This window comes from Anoplopoma fimbria, chromosome 19 (assembly GCF_027596085.1).
Source record: "Anoplopoma fimbria isolate UVic2021 breed Golden Eagle Sablefish chromosome 19, Afim_UVic_2022, whole genome shotgun sequence".
NCBI classification, from domain to species: Eukaryota; Metazoa; Chordata; class Actinopteri; order Perciformes; family Anoplopomatidae; genus Anoplopoma; species Anoplopoma fimbria.
The window spans coordinates 2503149-2527744 of NC_072467.1; the positions used below are offsets into that span (position 1 = coordinate 2503149).

Genomic DNA, 24596 nt, shown 5'->3' on the forward strand with positions numbered 1-24596 from the left:
CTGGTAAAGCATAACTGCCTTCAGAGGTCACTGCCCTGACACACACACACACACACACACACACACACACACAAGTTACAGTTGCAGGATATGTGGTCTTTGAACCAACAATCTTAGGTTGGTTTCAATCAATTTGAAACTAACATATGGCTCCGACCGCACTAGATTTACATTTCTCATAAGGCTGTTCCTTCAGCTTTCAATATTTACATACTTCAGCTTTGGCACATCAGTGCTCAGTGGGATTTTCAAAATTGTCAGCTTGACAGTCCACGTTTTGCTTTTCCCAGCAGGCTGAACGTAGGAAGCAGCATGCAAAAGTGTCGGAAGGATTTCTGTGTGGGAGTGTGTGCTGGTCGAGAGGGAGGGAGCGACAACGATTGATGACCGTTTTGCATTGGACACATGCCAAAAAACGGTCTGAGTACGAGGGGGCCGCCCTGAATCACAGTTGACTGTTAAATCATGTAGTGATCGTTTCTCGTTTTTATGTGGGTTCGTTGGTTGTTCTAACGTGAGACAGTATCAGGTCCCATGGTTACTATGAGAGTGATACTGTGAGTCGAACGGACAAAATTAATGTTCTATTGTATAAGATAAGATAAGATAAGATAATCCTTTATTAGTCCCGCAGCGGGGAAATTTGCAGGCTTACAGCAGCATAGAGTTAAAGTGCACACAAGAGACATAGTAGAAGAAAGACAAGATCAAAATAAAAACTGAAAATAAAAAAAACAAGTATTATAAATAAGCAATAAAAAACAGTAGAAAATCAACAATAACTGAAATATTATATTTACAGACAGAAAAAACTATTTTAACTAGTATTGCACAGTGTAATGTATTGCACAGGTCTTTATTGTCATGTTTTTATTGTCATGTGTCATGTGGTCTGCTGGGAGCAGAGCTGGTTGTGCAACCTGACAGCAGCAGGAAGGAAGTACCTCTCCTTCACACACCGGGGGTGAAGCAGCCGGTGGCTGAAGGAGCTGCACAGAGCTGCCAGGGTGTCCTGCATGGGGTGAGAGGTGTTGTTCATCAGGGATGACAGCTTGGCCATCATCCTCCTGTCTCCCACCACCTCCACCGTATCCAGTGGACACCCCAGCACACTGCTGGCCTTCCTGACAAGCTTGTTCAGTCTCTTCTTGTCGGCTGCTGAGATGCTGCTGCTCCAGCAGACCACTGCATAAAAATGGCTGATGCCACCACAGAGTTGAAAAAGGTCTTCAGGAGTGCTCCCTGCACTCCAAAGGACCTCAGTCTCCTCAGCAGATACAGTCTGCTCTGACCTTTTTTATACAGTGAATTTGTATGATTAGTCCAGTCCAGTTTATTGTTCAAGTGAACACCCAGGTACTTATAAGATTGCACAATCTCAATGTCCTGTCCCTGGATGTTCACTGGTTCCGGAGGACAGTGTTTACCCCGGCGGAAGTCCACCACCAGCTCTTTGGTTTTACCAGAGTTGATCTGGAGGCGGTTCCGCCGGCACCATCCTATGAAGTCCTGGTTCAGTTCTCTGTATTCCCTCTCATCGCCGGCGGAGATGAGGCCGACGATTGCAGAGTCGTCAGAGAACTTTTGCAGGTGGCTGGTATACTATCTATGTGTACAAATATAAGCTATAACTACCACAGAATCATCTTTATAATGATAAAAGACATTACTTACTACAGTTGTCGCTGTTACAGGGTTAAATCCATGTTCATTATGTTGACTCAAATGTTGTTTTGTGATTTATTAGAGGAAAATCTTTTCTATCAGTAAAAGGATATGTTCTAATGTATTTATGATCTCAATATTTATCTTGATTAACTAAACTAACTGAAAAGGCAGATAGTAATGAAAATAGATTTAACCTCTAGACTAACCTATACATATATATTCTTATTAAGTATACGTTGCATTTCTTAAGAATCTTTAGTTTTGTGTAGGTCCAACAGGGCAATACATTTTTTTTTACCAAGGAGTAGTAATGGTTATATAATGAATATACTAGTTTTAAAAAATGTCAGAAAATTGTGTAAAATGTTTCCCAGAGTCCACACTGTTGTCCTCATTACTATTGTATTGTCCGAAACCCCAAAATACTTGGTTTACAATGATGTAAAAAAGATAAAAACAGCAAACCACTCTATGGGAGGGACCAGAACTACAGTAGGGAAATATTTTGCTTTTTTGCTTGTAAAATGCCTTAAACAGTTGCCACTTAATATTCTGTCAATTATCTAAGTTGATAATCAACTAACCAATTCAGCTTAATAGCAATGATCTGAAATATCTTATAATAAACTCAAGAACCGTCTTGCATGTTTGGACCAGTTTTTAAATGTTCAGTTTGGTTCAAAAACATATTTCACAGTTCATCAATTACCAGCTCATCTCCTTGACCTTTACATGTCCTCATGCTGCTGCTGCTGCGGTTTCCAAAACAGAGCAAACAACTTCAGAAAACCCTTGCAGCCTTAACAAGAGATTTGTTTATCATCCTGAGCAGTTCCACCCCATCATCATCATCATCATCATTACATTATGTGGTTACATTACATCATAACCAACGCAATACCTCATCCCAAACATGCTGACACGATAATCCCATAATAAATGTTGGAAACAAATCGGGCAAACATCACATCTCCTGCTACCACTTCACAAAAGTGCAGTTAAAGGACAACAGTTGCAGTGATAATCAGCAAATATGTTTTCATAAATGATAGTTTGTTTTTAAAGGAATTGTTTTGAGAAATAGTAATTGTCATTCACTTTCTTGCCAGTTAAGATGAGAAGATTGATACCACTTTCATGTCCGTACAATAGATATGAAGCTACAGCCAGCAGCTAGTTATCTTAGCTTAGCATAAAGACTTGGCCGGACCCATTCTTGATTCTGATTTTTTTTTAGTGAACTGCCGTTTTCCAAACAGTTAATGACGGATTCTTAAACTATTCTGTGAGTCAAACTATCAGGCAGGTCAGGTTAATGAAACAAAGGAAAGCAGACAATTCTTACATTGGAAAAAACCTGAGCAAGAGCATGTTTGCCATTTTTCCTAGATAAATGACTTCATCAAGAAGAAATTCAAGAAGTACTACCCTGAGCCTTCCACTTAGCACTTACTGTATTCGTATTAGTTTGTTGCACTTACTGTATTCGTATTAGTTTGTTGCACTTATTGTATTTGTATTAGTTTGTTTCTGCACTGTACTTTTGCTCTGGTTTATGCTCTTAGATGCTTGTTTAAGAAAGGAGATGCACTTATGACTTCTGGTGACTAGTAGTTCTCTTGAATACCTATGTTGAATACACTTCCTGTAAGTCGCTTTGGATAAAAGCGTCTGCTAAATGACTGTAATGTAACGTAATGTTATCAAAACAGTTGTCAAATAATTTTGAGTTGACTTTGTGATTGCTTCAGCTAAATAATCCTTTTGCAGCCCTGAGACTCACACAATCATCCCAATCAGCAGAAAACACATTAAAACCCTATAGATTTAATGTAGGGCAAATTATACAATTATACAGGAACATATACCAGGAGATAGCAGTGAGTCACTTTAACTACCACACACATATGGGGCCCGCATTGGGATTACTGTAGTGATTTCATTTTCATGGCTATAATTCTACTGTAATAATTGCTGCTGTTATTATAAGTGGTCTTATTATATGAATCATTTATGTCATATACATTGAATGTGTTGTATCTCTGTTATGCTGCTCATTCTGTACACATGACATCTATTGCATTCTGTCCATCCTGGAGAAGGAATGTTAGGTTTCTTTTTTTCTCCCTGTTAAAGGGGTTTTTAGGGAGTTTTTGATGTGAGGGAAGGACACAGAGGAGGTGAGGGGGTGTAAGGACAGAGGAGGGTGAGGGTTGATACAGGGTGTAAGGACCTGTAAGGACATCAGAGATGTGAGGGTGTGACAGAGGATGGTGTAAGGACAGAGGAGTGTGAGGGTGGGTCTAAGGACAGAGGATGTGAGGGTGTAAGGACAGAGGATGGTGAGGGTGTAAGGACAGATGGAGGTGAGGGTGTAAGGACATAAGGACAGAGGTGAGGGTGTAAGGACAGAGGAGGTGAGGGTGTAAGGACAGAGGAGGTGAGGGTGTAAGGACAGACTGGATGTAGATGACAGAGGAGGTGATAAGGACAGACTGATGTGTAAGGACAGAGAGAGGATGTTTAAGGACAGAGGAAGGGTCTAAGGACAGAGGATGTGAGGGTCTAAGGACAGAGATGTGAGGGTGTAAGGACAGAGGATGTGAGGGTGTAAGGACAGAGGATGTGAGGGTGTAAGGACAGAGGAGGTGAGGGTCTAAGGACAGAGATGTGAGGGTGAGGGTCTAAGGACAGAGGATGTGAGGGTCTAAGGACAGAGGATGTGAGGGTGTAAGGACAGAGGATGTGAGGGTGTAAGGACAGAGGGATGTGAGGGTCTAAGGACAGAGATGGATGTGAGGGTGTAAGGACAGAGAGGAGGTGAGGGTTTTCTAAGGACAGAGATGATGAGGGTGTAAGGACAGAGGAGGTGACAGGGTGTAGGGAAGGACAGAGGATCTGAGGGTCTAAGGATTGAGGGTCTAAGGACAGAGGAGGTGAGGGTGTAAGGACAGAGGAGGTGAGGGTGTAAGGACAGAGGAGGTGAGGGTCTAAGGACAGAGGATGTGAGGGTCCAGGTGGGTGTAAGGACAGAGGAGGTGAGGGTGTAAGGACATAAGGACAGAGGATGTTAAGGACAGAGGATGAGGTAAGGACAGAGATGTGGGTGTAAGGACAGAGGAGGTAAGGACAGAGGGTGTAAGGGATTAAGGACAGAGGTGAGGGTTAAGGACTAAGGACAGAGGAGGTGAGGGTGTAAGGACAGAGGAGGTGAGGGACAGATATTTGTGATTCTGTTCTATACAAAATAAACTGAATTGAATTGAATTGAATTTCTCAAGTCAGAGGCAAGTTGTGCAGACTTGTGAGGCTGCTACACAGCGCCTCTAGGGCCGTGTGTGTGCTACAGAGGAGAGAGGGAGGAGGGAGGAGAGACACTGAAGGACCATGACAGTCCGGAGCGGCAGGAGTTAGAAGAGAAGAACAAGAGGAGGAAGAGGAGGAGGAATAAGCCTTTAACCAGGACCACCTCCTGCACCTGAGACCCACAAGGACCCACACCACAGGGGGGAAAACCATGCAATTTGACGGAGATTCACTTGTGCCTTTGCAAACACCTCCAGGGAGTCCACACGTTCCTGCTCGTCGACGAGGAGGCGATGTTTAGACGCAGACTTTGGACGCGTGTTTGCGCAGCTTGCCAACGTGTAAGAAGACACAACTAGAGAGCAGAAGCACCGTGGATGTAGTCTCCAGGTCGGTGTCTGTGTCTGTGTGTGTGTGTTTCGGTTTCTCGCTGGTTTCGTTTTTAAAGAAGCGAGGATGCAGGTGAAGAAGCACAGGGACTCGGATCGGAGCGGAGGAGACATTCTGGAAGGAGACGGCCTCCGAAAAAACACCTCATGCTTCTCAAATATCAAGATATTCCTGGTGTCGGAATGCGCCCTCATGTTGGCTCAGGGCACCGTGGGAGCATACCTGGTGAGAGCTCATCCTGCAGGACTTACTTCATTCATATTCACACTTTGTATGATTTTTTGCATTTGTGTGGTTTTGGTGTTTTTCTTTGGAGCTCGCTTCAGACTAAATGACACGTAGCAGAGTACATTACATTACATTACAGTCATTTAGCAGAAGCTTTTATCCAAAGAGACTTACAGGAAGTGTATTCAACATAGGTATTCAAGAGAACTACTAGTCACCAGAAGTCATAAGTGCATCTCCTTTCTTAAACAAGCATCTTAAAGCATAAACCAGAGCAAAAGTACAGTGCAGAAACAAAATAATATGAATACAATAAGTGCAACAAACTAATACGAATACAGTAAGTGCTAAGTGGAAGGCTCAGGGTAGTACTTCTTGAATCTTAAAGCATAAACCAGAGCAAAAGTATAGTGCAGAGGCAAATTACTACGAAAACAATAATTGCAACAGACTAATACGAGTATAATAAGTGCTACAAACTACTACGAATAGGATAAGTGCAGTAAACAAATACGAATTCAATAAGTGCAACAACTAATATGAATGCAATGAATGCTACGAGGAAGGCTCAGGGTAGTACTTCTTGAGTAATAGCAGGATGTAGAAAGCTCTCTCCTGCAGGACACATGTCATGCTGCTCAACTGTCCCTTGTTTGGTGTAGTTGTGAGAAAATATAGTGCTGCTTTTGTACTATCATATCTAATTTATCTTTATAGGCTTTGTCATTTTATCTATTTGGCTGTAACAATTTAAACGGAACCCTTTCCAATCAACCATGAATCAGTCACTAAAGGGTGACCCTTACAGCTCTGCTGAGCATTAATATCGATTGTCTTGTCATGTTCGGAATAGGCAATAATTGGCTAATTTTACCCCAAATGTCAGTCAAGGTCAAGGACCCCCCCCTCCCATCCCTCTTACTTCCCCTTTCTTTTTTGGTTTCTTTTTACTCTTTCTTTCACTTTTAATATTAATCACACTTATAACTTATCAGGATTTTATTACAAGAAAGGTCTTTAATACGACCTCAGAATGTGTATTTTCTGTTTTGCGGTAGCAGTGAAAACATCAAAACATAGAAGGATCTTAACTTGTTCAGACTCTAATAGAGATATTTTTTTGGGACAAAGCTCCGAAGTGCTCCCAAATATTCCTCAAAGCGTCCCAAAGGAGCTTCACGGCCTCGGGTAACGAACGTGAACATTTAGTTTTGACGTGTTTATTCTCCAACAATAACACTGTTGCCTCGGCTTGCTCGCAATTAACAGACTAAACCCTGAATGCGTTGGCCATATTTGGAGTGGAACATCTTATCTTCTCTGTTAGTGGACCTGCTGAGCATCAAGCATCCCGCAGCTCAGAATAGCGACAGCAACTCCGAGTCGGTTAGGATGATTTCCTAAAGAGGACTTCCTCTTTATTGTTTATTTCAAAAGAGGAATTTGTTCTGCTTTTTTATCTTGCATCAGTTTTAAACACCTATTTAACAGTTTGAACAATAAACCAGGTGAGGTTTCGGATTATTTACTCGTAAAAACACACAATGCTTTCTGGCCTACTTTTTTTCATCAACACAACAGAGCTAATTTACATGGACCTTTATTTACAAGCTGAAGGTATGACATTAGGTAACTGGTTTGGTGACAATCTGGTGAACTGGCGTCGACCTACATGGGCTACTGTGATATCTCTGATTGGATGATGGGACTTAGGAGTGCCTGCTGGCAGTGAAGGGACAAAACTCGGCTATCATGGCCCCCTTTGCTTTCTGTGAGCTGCTTACTGTACAAGACACTTAGCAGCATGCTGGGTGTCCTGATTTAGCAGCCTGAGTGCAAGTGAATACACAGTCAACCTGCACAACCAAATACCTCAGAGGTACAGATTTATGTGTCATTGGTTCCAGATTCATTTGGGGTTTTCTCAGCAATTCATTTAGCTTTATTTACCCTTTTTGTATACGAGATGCTGAATCAATGCATCTTGTGTTTATACGTTTACATCTGGAGTAAATCATTTCATGCACGATTCTTTTCAGCAGTTGGGCACTTGGTCTAATGGAGTTTTGGGCTGCTAAAAGCTATTTTCATTATTTAATAATCTACTGATTATTTCAACTAATTGATTATCATTTTGTCTATAAATATGAAAAAAGCAGGGGGTGTATGCCAATCATTATCTCCCAAAGTGACGCCTTCAAGTGTTTTTTGTACAGATGTCTAAAACCGATAAGAGAAATTGTTGCATATTTTTTCTACTTTTACTAAATGAATGTCTTAAATGATTAATCAACTGTCAAGTAATTGCAGATTATTTTCCTGTCCATTGACTATGCGATCATTCGATTGTATCACCTCAAATTGACATCGATTTTTTTTTTCATCGTATTTGCAGAAGGTATAACACGGGTGAGCAATTTAATAACTTTATTTACATTTTAATACATTGGTTAATTGTAGTTGTTATGTAGTCAAAAAGGCTATATAATTAAATAGTTGTATGTAGATCAGAAAAGATAAGTCGAGCAACACAAAACTAAATTGCAGCAATTTTGGTAATTGACTAGTTGTCCAGCCCGAAGGGCAAACATTCCACCGTCTGTTCTGCAAAGTTATGACGGGCATTTTTCACTGATTTCTGACATGACACAATCATGCGATTGAATTTACAGTCTGCCAAGCTTGCTCATTTTAAACAATAATAAAGCTACAGGGACAGCTGTCTTTTCTGCAGTTACTCCATCAGATTTTAGTTACAGTTTATACTATAAATTATCCCCTGGGGAGCTTTATTTGGGTCTGTGTATGCATCACCTGAGGTTTATTTAACATCTCGCTGAATGTTGGCATTTAGCAGTTTTTTAGCGGCTAGCTGGTAATACAGACTCTGTCAGTACATGCTGAAGGAAGTTGTGATTCCTCGTGTTTGGATAAGACTCGTCATTCTCTTAATTGATGGGGCGTTCCACAACATGAGGTTTGTTTTGTTGCCATGCAACAGATTAAACATTTCCCCAGTTTGAGTTATCTGGAGAAAATGTAGCTGTGACCGCTGACCAGTGTGCAATCCACTCAATGTTTCCTATATAATTTTGTTCTTGGTGTGTTCCTATTGGAAGGCTGCCTGTTTAAGTCAGAGTGGGAGTGCATAAACATGTTGGTCCTAGCGACGAGGGCTTAACTCATCCAGAGTGTTTCCACTGCTCAGCTGAGAGTAGAAGCTTTCGGTCACTCCTTTCGCTCAGACTTTCCGTAATAGGATGGGATCTGCTTGGACTGCTCTGCTACACTTTTGCTAGAGTGTCACTGTCTGTGTCGAGCCAAAGCTACAGCTTCAACAGGTTGTTGGGCCTGGCATCGTTTCTAAGAGCTGGATGATCAGATCCCAGACCAGACAAGCGTAAATGCAGCCTGTCCAGCATGTTCGCATTTAGTGAGAGAGAGCCACCCCGAGGGGACGTCATGACTCATCCTGAAGTTTTCTGTGAACTCAACGTCACCAAAAGGACTCTGGCACGAAACCGCCCCCAACAATCATCCTCCCAATGCTTTGATGTGTAGCGAAGGAGTCACTGCAGCTGTGTCCAGAGCAGCGGCAAGAACGACCTGCTGTCATTTCTGCTTCTTAAAAGTCACAGAAGACAACTTCTTTTTCAACTGTAATTACAAAGCGAACGGGCTGTCCGCTGTTTGTTTATTTGACAATAACATCTCCTCACTTACTCAACCTGTTGTGCGTTAAATATTGTCTCAAAGGGGACATACTGTAGGGAACATTTGAGCAATGCCGGATGGCGTTTATAGAAACTGACCATATTTAAACCGGTATCAGTGGAGACTGAAGAGTAAAGGGTTTCCACTCTGCTTCAGGGCAGACTGACGTATCAGAGAATAAAGTCAATTAATAAAAACTTACAACTCTAAAGAGATTGCAACGTGAAACGCTCAAACATAATGGAAAAAGCAAAGACACAAGGTGTTCAAACAGTTTGACGTCCAAAGTGAATGACACATGCGGAATGCAACAGAAACTATTTTACTGATAATATGATGTAGCAAAATTTGATACTAATGTGAAAGTCAGATTCAAGTGTAGTTGCATGAAGAAAAAGAGTACTTTTGATAAATCACCACTACATTCAGCCTCCTGGATCCTCAAAGGTCATTTTCTTGTTTAAACATACTCTGATCTAATCCACATCAACTGTTTACATTAAGTTCACATAATTGAGCATTTGATGGAAAACATTTTCCAACAGCAAAAGCACAAGTTTAATCATCCTTCAGTGAGTCACTTTTTTTCAGAAAGGGATGTTTGTGTTGGCAGGATCCTTTTATTTATTTATTTCTTTTATTTTTTTTGGGTTGAGCTCAGTCAGAACTCTTAAACGGAGCCAGTGGGGAAATGGAAAATTGTGATGCCCTTTCAAGGGCAGTTTGGGACAGATCTGAAAATAGCTTCATAACGGTTTAAATGTGACGCCGTGTTTCACATGGCAAAGAGAGACTGTTCCCACATATCACACAAGCCAAAACAGCCCTGCTCTGCTTTAGAACAGATTCATTATAAAGTCTTTGACTTTGAAATATGAGTGTTCACCTCTGTGTCGGTCCATGGCTAATCTTGCATTCTGCTGCAGCAAACTGCATAATAGTTTGGATGCCCAGTTATGGCTGCTACACGAGCAGAAAGCTTGGAGAGTTAATGTTGTCTTGCCAATATTTTATGAAATATCTTATACTATAACTCTGAGCTGATTGCTGGCATACATGGCCACTTATTTTGGAGTCTGAATGAATTGTGTTTTACAACGCCCTACAGCCCATTAGTGTCTAGACGGGTTTAGCCAATTGTGTGTTGTGGTTTCTTTCAATCGCACAATACAGCAGTGGTCTTTACAGACACACCTGGTGGAGATCTGAGCTCTACTGAGTGCACCTTTCTAGTTTAAACCATCCGAAACTACAGAAAACAAACAACTGGGCACTGGGAGTTGCTGGTAAGCTCTAGCTCTTGTGTGGAAGACAGCTGGTGAAAGAGAGAAAAGCTTGTGATGAGCTGTTCTCACTAAATGTTGCTTTACCCGTCTAATCAGAAACAGAAGCTGGTTTCCAGGGAGTAGCCGCTGTGTGGAACATCTGAACATCTCGTTATTCAGGATATTCCAATGGAAAGCTGCAATTTATGCACGGCCTTTCTAAAAACATGCACGGCCTTTCTAAAAATTCAGGCCCCAGTTTCCCCTGATATTAATATGTGATCTGTATGTGGATAATGACTTCTGATACACAGGCCTTTGCATTTACACCTGGCTGAGATCTGATCACATGTGAACTGGCAGCTCTGATCGCGTTCCGGTCACAATGCGTTTCTTTATCCAGATGGTACTTCCAGACACCGATTGCATGTCAATGCCAGGTGTAAACGGAGTCATAGAGTTAAAATGCTTATGTTACTCTACATTGATAAATCATACAACCAATTTTATTTTTCAGTTGGTGACATTAGATTCCCACATCCTTGGTTTTGTACTTGTGTTAGATTGTTTATGACCCTGGTTTGATGTTGTGTCCTGTTGTTTTCAGGTGAGTGTGCTGACAACCCTGGAGCGGCGGTTCAACCTGCAAAGTGCTGACGTAGGAGTGATAGCCAGCAGCTTCGAGATAGGCAACCTCGCTCTAATCCTGTTTGTCAGCTACTTTGGGGCCAAAGCACATCGGCCCCGTCTGATTGGCTGCGGGGGTATTGTCATGGCGCTTGGCGCCCTTCTTTCAGCTCTGCCTGAGTTTCTCACTAAACAGTATGAGATTGGGGAAATGTGGAGGACTGACGTGGGTCGGGACATTTGCTCCAACACGAGCAGCGCTGACGCTCAGATGGCTGAAGACGTGGTGTGCAACAACAGGACCAACACCAACATGATGTACCTGCTGCTGATTGGAGCCCAGGTCCTGCTGGGGATTGGAGCGACACCCGTGCAGCCCTTGGGGGTGTCCTACATCGATGATCATGTGAAGAAGAAAGACTCATCACTCTATATAGGTGAGCCACATTCCTAAAACTGTGTGAACAAAATGTTAAAAACCCAGATTATACCCAATCTGTTGGAAAAAGGTAAATATCAAAGTCAGATAGCCAAAGGCCTGCGCTGAAGGATGGTTTGATAATCTTTTAGCTGAATAAAATTGCAGATGATTATCACACTGGAAATTAAAAATCTATTTGCTGCAGCACACTGATTTCCCAAGGCAACTAAAACTGGTACAGCGGAAAGACAGCCACGAATGTGTTTGTACATCAGGTGCAATGTTTGCACACTTTGAGTCAACACAGTATATATGTGTGTGCGCTCTTCTGCTGCACACCATATGCCTTTGTTCCAAGCACAGGCCTGATCACGTGTGTGCCAGGTGAGCAAATCTTGGAGCTTTTTAATCTCCATTACAGCCGTTTCAGTGGCCAGATGCGGGTTAAATGTCTCTGCTTCGCTCAATCCCATCTCAAAGGCAAGATGCTGCTGATGTGGCTTCTTAGAGGTTTAAAGGTGCATTCAAAGTGCTTCCTGTGCAAAGTTCTTTATACACAATGGCTGTTAAGGGGATATGTATTTGCTGTGATGTATATTTTTTTTCTATTTCAGTATGCAGAAGGAAGCTTTAATGCTCGGCTCATTAAGCCATGGAGGATTTTCACTTCTGTAGCTGTTTCTGTGGATTCATGTCAGATGTTTCACAGGAACAACCACCCAGTGAAATATGTTAATGTTATATTTATTCTGCATATAGAAGAGCAACATATGCAACGTGTTTGGTTTTTTTTGTGTGAAATTACTATATTTGCTTTTTTGCAGTTACTTCCATAGGCTACCGTTCCTGCATGGTAAACCTTTTTGCTCTCATATTGTTGAGGTGAGAAGGTAGCTGAGTAGCCACGGCCACAAATCCATGTAATAGAAGGTTTCCTTGTTTTGACGGGGACCTGCCCGTTTGTTGTCCAGACTGCCACATCAGCCTTTGATGGAGTAGATGAGATGTGTCTGCATTGTGTGTGCTGTTTGTTATCAGCGTGGAGCAGAGACAATGAGAGCCTGAATGGAGGATGAGTTCAGGCTGGCACTCACCCTTTCTCTGATACATTCGCACAGCAGCATGCTGTGTGGCTGCCTTTTGTCACTCAAATACAGATGTGACCTGCGAACAAAGGCAGCAGTGTGCTCTGTAATCTCAAGCCCAAAGCAGATTTTCTTAATTTCCCATTATTTGTGTTTATTTGTCCCAAACATGAGCTGTTTTTACAAAAAAAAAGCACCTCAAGCTTTGTTTGAAACAATAAATAGCCTGAAAAAGTGCCACAAAAAAGGCTTTGACACGTTGGCACCACTGTAGTGGCTTGTGAGCAGTTTACAGTGGGAAGTGGACTGCAAGTGATTGAAGTTTGGCAGGCGTGAGGGTGGCGAGATTTTAGTTCTGTCCTCCTCTGATAAGCTGCAAGGAGACTTGGAGGAAAAATAAGCGGTGAGCAGCAAGGAACAATGTGGTATTGAGTCGCGCTCAGCTGATCGTCCTAATCCCTCTGCTGCAGGCATGTCATGTGCCCCAGCTGCATGAATGGAGTAGATTGTCTGAAAGTCTGTGAGATTTCCTTTCACATACTGATAATGTATTTGGAAATTCATCAGTTTACGTCAACAAGTTCACAATGTTACAGCAGCTATAGAACATTAAGTCTTTGTCCTGGCCATATATTTATTTGCTTATTTCCTGTAGGTTTGCCCTAGTTCTGTAGGCTCAGTCTTGTTTTAATTGTGTTAATTCACTATAAATACTCCTGGGAATAAGTCCCAAAACATCACTTCCTTATCTAAATTTAGATATGATTAATGTAGCTTTAAAGATAGTTTTTCAAAACATGACAGTGAATGTGTCCATCATCTTAGTCCTGTTATTTTCTCCCTACAGACAGGTATGGCAGAAGGTTAGAAGAGGAATTTTTGGAGTGGTTTGAAGAAGCCGTCAAAGCTAAATTAGAGAGGATAACACCTTTTGACTCTCAGACCAGAAGCTTTAACCTGACACGTGTCTCATAAAAGCTGCAGACAGATGTGCTGTTTGAGCATGCAAAATAAAGCTTCCTCCAGGCTCTTATTTTCATACTGCTGAATTACAACTGCGTAAATCTTCATGCTGTTCGTGCATGTAGAATCTTTCACAGCTTTAAGTGTAGAAACTTTTTCACAAACTCAACGGGAGACAGAGTTGAAAGCAAAGTATTCACTTCACTTTAATTCTTTAATTATCTGATATCACAGTTCAGCCTAAGTCTAAGAACATGATGATTAACCCTGATACATTACACCAAGTGTAACTGAAACTGCTGCTTTTCCCACAGCAACTGTTGCCTGCTGCTGATTTTCGCCCGGTGATGTGTTATTGTTAGAATTAGAGGCTGAGCCAAGTGTCCAGGTGGAAAGTGTGTGCCTTTTGACAGAGGCACAACACGCCCTTTAAGAGTATGGCGGTGCAGGAAGCGCATAGCCGAGAGGCCTGGAGAAGAGCCATAATTACAGAGTGAGGCAGGAATGCCAACCAGCCAGCCATGAGGTGGGTCTGAGTGGGCCGGGCCGCACATGCATACCACACAGGCCTGTGAAAAACAAGTCCTCCAGAGGCTCCGACTGCTCGCTTTCACTGTGTATACTGTAGCAGACACGGCTTACAGCTGTTTAAACAGCTGTAAAACACACCCAACGAAGTTGTCACTGACTCTTTTAGAGGGCTTTTTGTGTCTGTCTGGTTAAGATATGTTAAATGTCATTGTTAAGATTTTTTTACGAGCTTGTACTGCTACGTGGTACATGTTCTTCTTAAAAGGAAGTATTTCAGTGTCTGAATGCCATCACCAAGTAGAGTCAAACATAAACACGTGTATTTTTATAGCATGGGGGTGTTTTGGTTTATTTCCCGAGTCTAGACGTAGGCACTCGTCGCTGGCCAAAGGAAATAAATATGATTGGACGGATTGCGTCAACAGGATCTCTTTTCCCACTGCTCTCTGACCTTTCACTATCCACTGCTAATTCTGGCTCTTCCCAGAGGAGCCCTGCATAAATATACTGTACAGGACACACAGAGGAGGGTTTAGAGCTGGCGTCTGTGTATCCCACAGCACAGACTCCACCCTGCTTCAGAAGCTTTTTACCAGCCTGGGATTTTGTCATGAAAATATAATGTACAGTATGTAGTGCCTGTGGCATGGTACATATATGGGGGGGACTGAAAGTATGACATTAATTAATTAATTCATCAGTGTCATGCCTTTTTATGCAAAATCCCACAGATTTGGACCAGTGGACATTGCTTGTTATATAAGAAATGTATGATCAGATTCAAAATATTATTATTATTATTATTATTATTAAAAGAGTGCTAATGGAGAAGTGCAATCAAAGTGCAATTTTCTAATTCAGCTTCTTATACCGGCTAAAGTGACACAGTTGCTGAAGTTTTTATTAAAAAGTTTAAAGTTTTTATGCCTCTGCGCCAGAGGCATCATGTTTTTTTTTTTTTTAATTTGTCCGTCCATATGGACAAACTATACTCATGAACAAGATAGCTCAGGAATGCCTACAGGGAGTTTCTTCAAATTTGGCACAAACATCTACTTAAACCAAATTGAACTGATTCGGGATGGACTGATTGGAATTTGGTGTTCGGTGGTCACTGTGACCTCAACAAAAACATTTTGGCATAACTAAATAATTTATATGCTAATTACAGTCTTCTGTCTCTCAGCAACACACTCTCGCAAGATCTGAATTCGTGAATGGCCAAACTAACACATTTTCTAATGCTAAATATGGCTGTTAGGCCTGTAAAAATATCTAATGTTGGCAAAAGAAAATTCAAATGCACAATGCGAATATAACCCAACCTGCTTTGGTCCCTCCTCACAATGTTCTAAACATTTGACCACACCGACTCAAGAGACAGGAAGTGTTTACAATTTCAAATCATTGGCGGAGCTTGTTATGCGTTTTTTATAGAGCATCTTTGATTTACATGATAATTATGTCCCTCATTCTTTAATGCCGAAAGCTGTCTTAAACTTGTTTTTTTACTTTGTGTCCCAAGCTAAGATGTACACCAGTCGGACGCCCAAATGCTAAAGGAGCATTTATGATATTTCCCTAAAGAGCTTTTTTGCTTCGTTTCAATAATAAATACTTTTTAACAACAGAATTTAAAACCAATTTCACAAAATTTTTGACTACAAAAAAGGGGATTATTAATTGTGATCTCAGTTGACTTTATGCACCAATGTCCGACAGCAGTCACAGTTTGCAGCAGCACAACAGCCAAAAGTATCAAGTGCTCTCTCTCTCTCTCTCTCTCTCGCTCTCTCTGTCTCTCTCTCTCTCTATCTGTCGCTCTCTCTGTATCTCTGCGTCTCTCTCTCTCTCAGCCAAACTACCAAACTAGGACTGACAGACTAGCTGTGGGGAAACACAAAGGGCTCTTTTTCTGTTAACTGTCTCTACCTGGAGAGCAAAAGCTAAAAAAAAATCCTTTCATATCTGCATTTTGCTTCCAACCACTGGTTTGTATGTAATTTTCGGGGCTTTGGCTCTGTGTATTTTATTTTTTTACATATTCAAGCAATTTCCTATATGTCTAAAAAAAAAAAAAAAAAAAAAAAATGTGTTAACTTCGGTTCTGCAGGGATAAATTTAGCTTCAGGTTTGCTTGGAAAACCGATTGCAGTCGTCGCAGTGACAAAGGTCTCAGAGGGATCCTCGAGAGACTTGTCAACATTCCTTCTAAAATGCTCTGACTCCAAACGGTTGCTGCAGCAGGGCCTTTATATAAGCTACTTAAACTCGGCGCATGTTAATGTCATCTTGAAGGATTAGATTCTAAATGGGTTTTTCCGTCCCTGCCATAAGCTGCATGCTGAGTTTGCCTAGCAACACCAGTTTGTTTTATCTCAAGATGATAAACGGGGTTTGCAGTAAACGTTCATCAGCCATCCGCTGCTCCTCTGCATGACTCTAATGAACTGTGTGGGCTTGTCTTTCCACCACGTGTGACAAGACGCTCAACAGTCTGCTGTGCTTTCTAGTTGAATGACCCAGAGACTTTTACTGTGCGTTCTGCTGCAGGCCCGATCACAGCGGCCTCCCCCTGGTCGGCTACCTCGGGATGGTCCTAGAGGGAAGAGAAGGCACTGAGATTATCTTCTATCCAACTGGTCAACAACATGCTGCTGCTGTCTCGAAGCTAATCAGTAATTATCCCCAAATACTCTTGAGTATCATGTAAAGGAGTCAGAAAGGGTACGGAGCTGAGCATATGTAATGCTGAGTTTAGGAAGTCTGCAGCACTTCACGGAGCTCTCGTTTTGCTAAATGGATGGTCATTGTGATTGATGAGTGGCTGCCCCAAGTTAAGGTTTCACTAAATCGGAGTTATTTGATTTCAATCTGCTGTCCTTCTTTAACTATAATGAGGTCATCTCTCAGGTCTTCCTGTTGATGAGGCAAAACATACAGAGCAAATGTGTCTGCTGTTTTAGATTTTAGATTTTTTTCAGCTGCTGCTGTTTGCAGATGACGCAAGCTGATTGAAGACCTGTTTGTTTAGAAGTCGTTCTGATATGAATCAGAAGGTCTGGGCGTACAAAGCTGCCGGATAGTGTTAACCTCAGAGGGGTGTGGACTTGGTTGATTATTCCATGCCCACATTTCTGTTGTGTGTCAGGCTGTATAGTAGCCTCATAAGGACTCGTCATCTGGCTGCTCATCAGAAGTGAATCACCTCCCCCAGTCAATCTGCTGTTTATGTGGGATAGTATTGCAGTGACACTGTAATTATGCCAGTGTATGTTTTCCTACAGTGTGCACAGTCCTGTCTGTTGGACGTCTGGCTGGTCGGATCAGATCAGATAAACATCCAAAGGTTTTACAAAATCCCTTATTTTGTTTTGGTTTTGACAGCTTACACACAAAATAGAGGAAAGCAGCTGAACATATGTGAACCAATTTCTATTTTAATTGTTCCAAGGACCAGATATACAGTAGTAAAGGTAAAAGAGTTAGCTTGGGGGTAGGTTAGATGACTTAGGTCTTAATTTTTGCATCCAACTAATCTAAGAGCAGAAATCTGGACCAACACCCAACATCTAAGATATCTTTTTGAAACTGGCCTCAGCGTGGCACATCTGGAACCACTTTAAAGATGAGATTTTTAAACTTCCACTGATGATGGGCCAACTGTTCAGGCCTGCAGAACCTTTCATCCCTCAACTGGACGATGAGGAAACTGAGAAAGTGTCAGTTTGGAAGCCAGTAAATAGGTCAGACCTCTGCAGGAAGTGGATCAGTGTTGGCAAACTGATATGAAACCCTCAGGCTGTCTCACTGATGCCTGCAGAGCTGTATGTTGAAGCTCCTTGCCATTGCCATGAGCATGTTACTTTTTTTTTTTTCTACCAGATAACCATCTGCAGCAAGGGGAGCAGAAGCCAAGCAGCCTTAAAGGTGCCCCATGTGGCATCCTGCCGCATTGTGGCTAGTGTTCTGCCCTAAACATGCTTGTGGCACCTTTTCCTCTCCATCATGAATCCCTGGGGCTTCAGTAAAACCTCACCATGCCACCACACAGCCGTCTCGAGGCAATCTGGGTCAGGCCCTGTCACTGCTGATTAAAAAGGGGATTTTTTTTTGGTCACCCTATGGGGGGAGGAGCGTGGGGATAAGAGGTGAGTGGAGACAGATCATAAACACAGCAGCATCAGCCATCCGTTGCCACAGAAACGGTCAGTTGTTAGGCTGTTTTTTTTCCTACTACTATTGGATTGAGATGCTCAGTCCTGCTGTGAGGGATGAAGCTGTCACTCTGCTCTGCCTGATCTTTAAACCAGACGCTATGATCCTAATCGCATACTTTTTCTTTTTACTCTTAGTATATACTGCAGCTGCCCTTACAAAGAACATACCTTTGCGCGCAATATGCTTTCAATTGGGACATATTACTTTCTCATAACATTGCACCTTGAACTTTGACTCTCATTTGCTGCCCAAAGGATCGTGGGTCAGAATAGCCAGAAAACCATGCTGGCTTTCATACTGCAAAATCCGACCAGATGCAGCAGAACATCCTGGTATTTTTGGCATATTGCATTTGACACATTATGTATTGAGGCATACTTAATCTTTTTCTGGCATACTAAATAGTATGGGAACGCACAGAGGGTTTAAAAATCTGACAAATGGCTGCTGGTCAGCTCCTGAAAAATGAGCAGTTTTAAGTGTACGGCAAGACCTGACCTTGGACAAGGACTTTGCTCAGGAAATACAAATTCATGCTGCGCTCATGGCTTTGCCACAAATCCCGAGCCTCATTGATTGAGTGGTGTGTAAGTGGTTGCTCTCCGGGCTCCTAGGATTACTCAGAAGCATGTTCAGCACTTAATCCCCATATCACTGATGGCGAAGAGTGAGGGATAACAGTGCCTAATTAAATGGACTCTGATCAATAGGTGGGCAGTAATTATAATTAACCGTTTGATTCATTCAACTTTTATGTAATAAATTTGTAAACAGAAGTTGGACCTATTTTTCTGGCTTCACTCTGATCCAATAGTTTTTCTGTAATTGATAACAGTTGAGTTGAGTTATTCCTGTGTTTCCATTCACATATTTGTATCGCATTGATTCGATAAAACTTCTTCATTTGCACAAAAAAAAAAGGCTTTTTATGCTCGTAGTAGTTAAACTTAATTTAAATCGTCATCTACATCCAGCTTAACACATGTAGTCTGACTTCTGCACTTAACCCGTCTTAAGCATTTAAGAGCAGTGGGTACTGTAAAACGCCATAAAAGGTTCCACCTGCCCATCACAATTTAATCTAATGCTCATTTGCCCACACTCACACATCGATTGTATAGACTTTTTTTTTTTTTTTTTATAGCCTGGGATTTAGTGTCTTGCCCAAGGACACTTGGATATGTGGACCATGGGATAAGGTAGCCAGACTGTCACTTTTTTAGCTATCCGTTGTCTTCATCTTCTGAAATGACAACCATCAGCTAATAAAAGATAAAACCGTAAATAACTTGCCGAACGTTTAGGCTGAAGTCAATTTTCTCTATTTGATCTGGAGTTTGTTCTCTGTTTTGTTATACTTAGAAGCACCACTTTATAATCTAAAATTGACTGCTTTTCAGAAGTTCAAAAAGACCAACAGAGTGGTTTTATCTAGGAGGAAACCTTGTAGTTAATAGTATCATGTCAGCCATCACAATCCCTCAGTTTATACATTACATGGAAATAATTAAAGAACTATCAACTTTTTTTTATTCCTCTAAACGCCTCCCCCATGTGTCCTTCCCCATCGATTCTCCTCTTCAAAAGGATGAGGCACAATTACTGCCCCATTATAATTGGCGGCAAAGATGATGTACAATCGTCCGTATATTGTGCGCCCACTTCTCACATGTTCCTGGAGAAAGGGGGGGGAGAGCGCTGTTGGCATCTCTATCCTGATAATTAGGCCAAGCCACCTGCTGAAGAAGCTGTTACCAGCTGCTGTCAAAGAGTCCCAAACCTCTCCGTGCTCCTCGTCTTCAATAGAGCAGCTGCGACTCTCCATTAGAGAGATGTTTACGCTCTGGTCTTTTGCACTTTCCCCTCCGAGCCTTCATCCTACCACCCAACTGCCCAACAATGGAGACTGTGGGTAGCTGCGTCTCGGCTCCGAGCAAACATCTGAGGCCGGATTACAAACAGATCTCTGTAGCAGGGCAGAAAGACAAGCCTTCGCTCTGTTACATTAACTCCTACCCACCCCGTCTATCCATCCCTCTCTCCCCTCTGTCTCCGACTCTGTGCTGACCCAGTGTTCACAGAGCTGGCAGTCTGCTTCCAGCATCACATCACTGCCCTGTTTGAAAACATGCCCAGTCTGTTTATGTAATCTTATGGCACAGAAATACCATCATTATTATTGTAACAGCAGTCAAAGCATGCATTACTGTAATATTTGAAAACCACTAGCCTAGCACAAAAAAGGGCCTGGCAGCATTGATTCACATGAAAAAGCTAATCATTTTAACGACGTGTGCCATTTACTAACAATGAAGATCATTTAATTAATTAGAGGTGTGGATTTAAATCTGTCGGACATGAAACAAAAACAAACGGACTTTCAGTTAGAGCGAAGAAATACTGATGCCATTTAGGGTTAATTAGGGCTTTTACTGCTTCCTGAAATAGTTGGAGTGTGATGACACGAGGTTAATGGGACTTAAAGATTAAGTTACTGCATCTCAGGTTAAAGTAGACTAATGCCAGACCTGCAAGGTAGAAGAAGAGCCTGATTACAGGCAGCCTGAGCACAACACGAATACATCTTGCATGTTATGGACTAATAAACAATACATCAACATTTAATAGCAATGTTTTCATATTTTCATTTTATTGGTTCATTTTCATTTGGTCTTGGTATTTTATCTTATATTTGTTTACTATATTTTACCATTATCACTTGATTTTATTTATTTCATTATTTCATTATTTTATTATTTTGTTTATTTTATTTTGTTTGTTTATTTGATTGTCACTTGTTATTTCATTTTGTTTCTTATGCACTGTCTTGCTGGCTGGTCTGTCAAAGCACTTTGTAAACCTTGTTTTTAAAAGGTGCTATATAAATAAAGTTATTATTATTATTATTATTATTATTATTATTATTATTATATAAGCTCTGATATGCTGTCTCATTGCCTACTGACAGTAAGACAGCATGCACAATACCAGGACCCTTAAATTGGAGCAGCTAAATAAAATCATTAATTTACTATTAATACCTGTGCTTTTCATACTGTGGGATGTCAAAATGTCTAAAACACAGGGTCTGCAGGTAACATCAGGCATGTTGAAGTCCTAATGAAGTATAACAGATAAAGAAGTTTGAGTTCAGACAGGGAAGCAGGACCACCTCCATATATTTTATAAACCTGTCTTGTATCTGTTTATTTAAACAAAATGCAATAGATGCTTTTTTAAAAAAACAATAATTCCCAACCGTTTCATTTCCCCTTACGTCTGTTAGTTGACTTTTCTCTGCTTTTATTATCAAGATCTAAGTGTTACCCTCCAGTATTGTACATAAGGAGACACACACAGGATATGAACACAAACAAACAGAGTTCCTTCTTTTCCCAAAGTTTAATTTGATCGCTTCAGCCTGACTTATATAATGGAAGAGGGCCGGATGTTGATTTTTCTAGATAATAAAAACAACAACATTTATTTATATGACAGGGCTTCACTGTTCCAGTTTTGCCTGTATCTCACTAGATAAAAACCTTTTTTCCTTTCCCGTCCCACTGCAGTGTGTTTTACTTAAGTGATTTTTCTCTGTATTGTCATCCAAAGAGTCATGGGATGTGGCAGCTTAGTCGTCGCATCCTCTGAATTATAAAAGAGCAGCAGATCTTCAGTCAGCATTTAGTGTTTGTTCTTTTTTTACTTCTGATATAAAACAGCTAGAATTAAAACGGTAAAATAATAATAAATAAAAACAATTACTTGTGTTATTAATTAATAAATGGGTCTATGATGTAAGTCCAAGGTAACATCTTCAAATGTTTTTTTTGTACGACAGTCCCAAAAAAACACATATATTCAATTTACAATCATAGGAATCAGAGAAAAGCCACATATCCTCACATTTGAGAGGCTGGAAACATTTTGGCTTAAAAATTGACTGAAGCAATTAATCCCTCATAAAAACAGTTGCTGATTTACTATTCATTGACAAATTGATCAATCGATCCAATCATTTTAGCTCTTGTAAAATATATTTATTTTACTAAAATAATTATATTGAGCACATCTTAGGTTTTTAATGTATTTTTAAATCCAGGATGGTTCAGAATATGTAGTACGATTTTAAGAATATAACATTCACACCAATTAAAATAAAATTGGCATCTGTGATTTATCTTAAATTACACAGATGATGTGGTAAAAAACAAAATATGTATACAGGATTGTCAGTGAAAGTCACTTGAAGATCCTGCTACTGGGGAATAATTTGGTTTTAAGTTGTCTAGACTCATATCAGGAGTCTGGATATGAAGTAGTGAAGCCTTCAGCGAGGCTCCACGTTGACCTCCCATTTTTAGGCCGTGACCTCTCGGAGGCTTAGAGTGAGCCAGAGCTCAGCTTAGCGTGACAGGGTGTTGAGGGGAAGAGAGCCGCTGAGAAACCAGCGTGTCGTCCGGTCGCAGCCCGGTCGCCGCTCTGCAGTAAACCCGACTAGTTCGTCCTCATGGTCAAAATGTTAATAGTTTTAAACGTGTCCTTAAGCTGCACTTTTCATATAACATCCATTTGGCATCAGTGAAACACTTCAGTGAACACTGCTCTGGGGCGAGTTAGAAGTTGACTAGACAGGAAGACGATGTTTTGATGTGAGATTGCAGATGGACGTGTGCGGAGGGCTAGTTTCAAATTTTAGATGGTTTGACGTAAGCGGAAGTTAAAGCAGGATGATCCTGATGTAATGGCATTTGAATGTGAGTTGAGAGCCTACTTTAAGCTTTGGCTTGTTATTTAGGTCATTGCTATGTAGAGCCAACAGGGTTACTATAGGGTACAGCCGACCCTTTTCACTCTTTAGTTTAGTTTAAACAGAGATATTATCAGTATCTATTTTGAAAACCTTTTCAGTTATTTTTTAAGCCAAATGTCCACTGTTTCTAGCCTCTCAAATGTGAAGATTTGCTTTTGTATATATATTTATATATATCTATATCTATATAGATATAGATATATATAGATATATATCTATCATAATCAATACAATATAAATGTACCATTAAAAACCTGTTGGATAACCTGAAAACAGTTTTCATAGGACAGAGAAGCTATATTATTTTAATATTAATTGAATTAAACGTATTCTTTAAGATGTTCTTTTAAACACCCAGTAAAACCTGCTGCCTTCAGTGTGAATAATGTTGACGTTGATGCTAAAAGCCACTCAGGTGGGCCGAGGCTTCCTGGGGTGAAAGCTGGTGTCTAATGCTGTTAGTGCTTACTTATGGATCACTGAAGATTTAGTAGCCGTTAATATCCCCTGTACCTCGCCTAAGTGGACTTCACCTAAGAGGAGACTTTTGCATGTATTTTACCTGTTTATTAATAATCCTGCAGGTATGAGTTTACATAACAGCTGTCTGCAGAAATTGATGTCATACTACGATCATGTCTGACATTTGGATTTTGTTTCACACTAAATGTTTGCAGATTTAAAGTCCATTGATTTTTTTAAACTCAAGAAGGTGATTTATTCATTTAGATTAGCTGCTCTCTCTCTCTCAGCAAGTTTGTTTGTGCTGTTGTTTGCAGGTTCACATCATCAGGGAGTCATTGTGCAAGAGTCTGCAGGAGTAGGGTGTCAGTAGTATTGTCCAAAGAAAGAGGAAGTGGTGCTTTAGTAAGATATTGTTTGAGAAATGTAAGATAAGAATTTTGTCAGTTCCCTGAAGACAAATGACTTTGAGATCAGATGTGACAGCAGAGTAAGAAAGGTAAAAATGAAATGGGCGAAACTTAACTGAAAACCTGTTCCTCCGTGTTTGTTTTTCTTTAGAATTTTTGACTATGATCATAGCTGATAACATCTCGCTGTGTTATTAGCAGATTGAGTGGGCAGTAATTTGAGAGCCACAGATTATGTCATTGCATGCATGAAAAGCTTCTTACTTATGAAGGAAGTACTAAGACTAAAACACAGACAACGAGGCACAAGATATCTCTGAAAAATGTAAGGTCAATGTTAGACCAGCACATCCAACATCTAACGTGTGTATAATTTATGCAGCCCTCTACATGCAACATCAATGCTGATAATTCAACTGTGCCCTCCCCCGTTACAACGGAGCACTGATTGACAAGTTTACGACCACCAATCACTCTTATTGATTGTGGAAA

The 24596-nt window shown here is 40.9% G+C and overlaps 1 protein-coding gene across 1 annotated transcript in view; it reads left to right on the top strand.

Annotated features, from left to right (window-relative positions):
- The first annotated feature begins 5105 nt into the window (after positions 1-5105).
- The window catches only part of slco3a1a (solute carrier organic anion transporter family member 3A1a), a 32433-nt gene continuing 12942 nt past the window's right edge, over positions 5106-24596 (top strand). The window contains exons 1-2 of the mRNA XM_054619910.1: positions 5106-5589; positions 11179-11635. Coding sequence (XP_054475885.1) covers positions 5431-5589; positions 11179-11635 — 616 coding nt within the window. The 5' untranslated portion in view covers positions 5106-5430. The remainder of the gene's footprint in view (positions 5590-11178; positions 11636-24596) is intronic.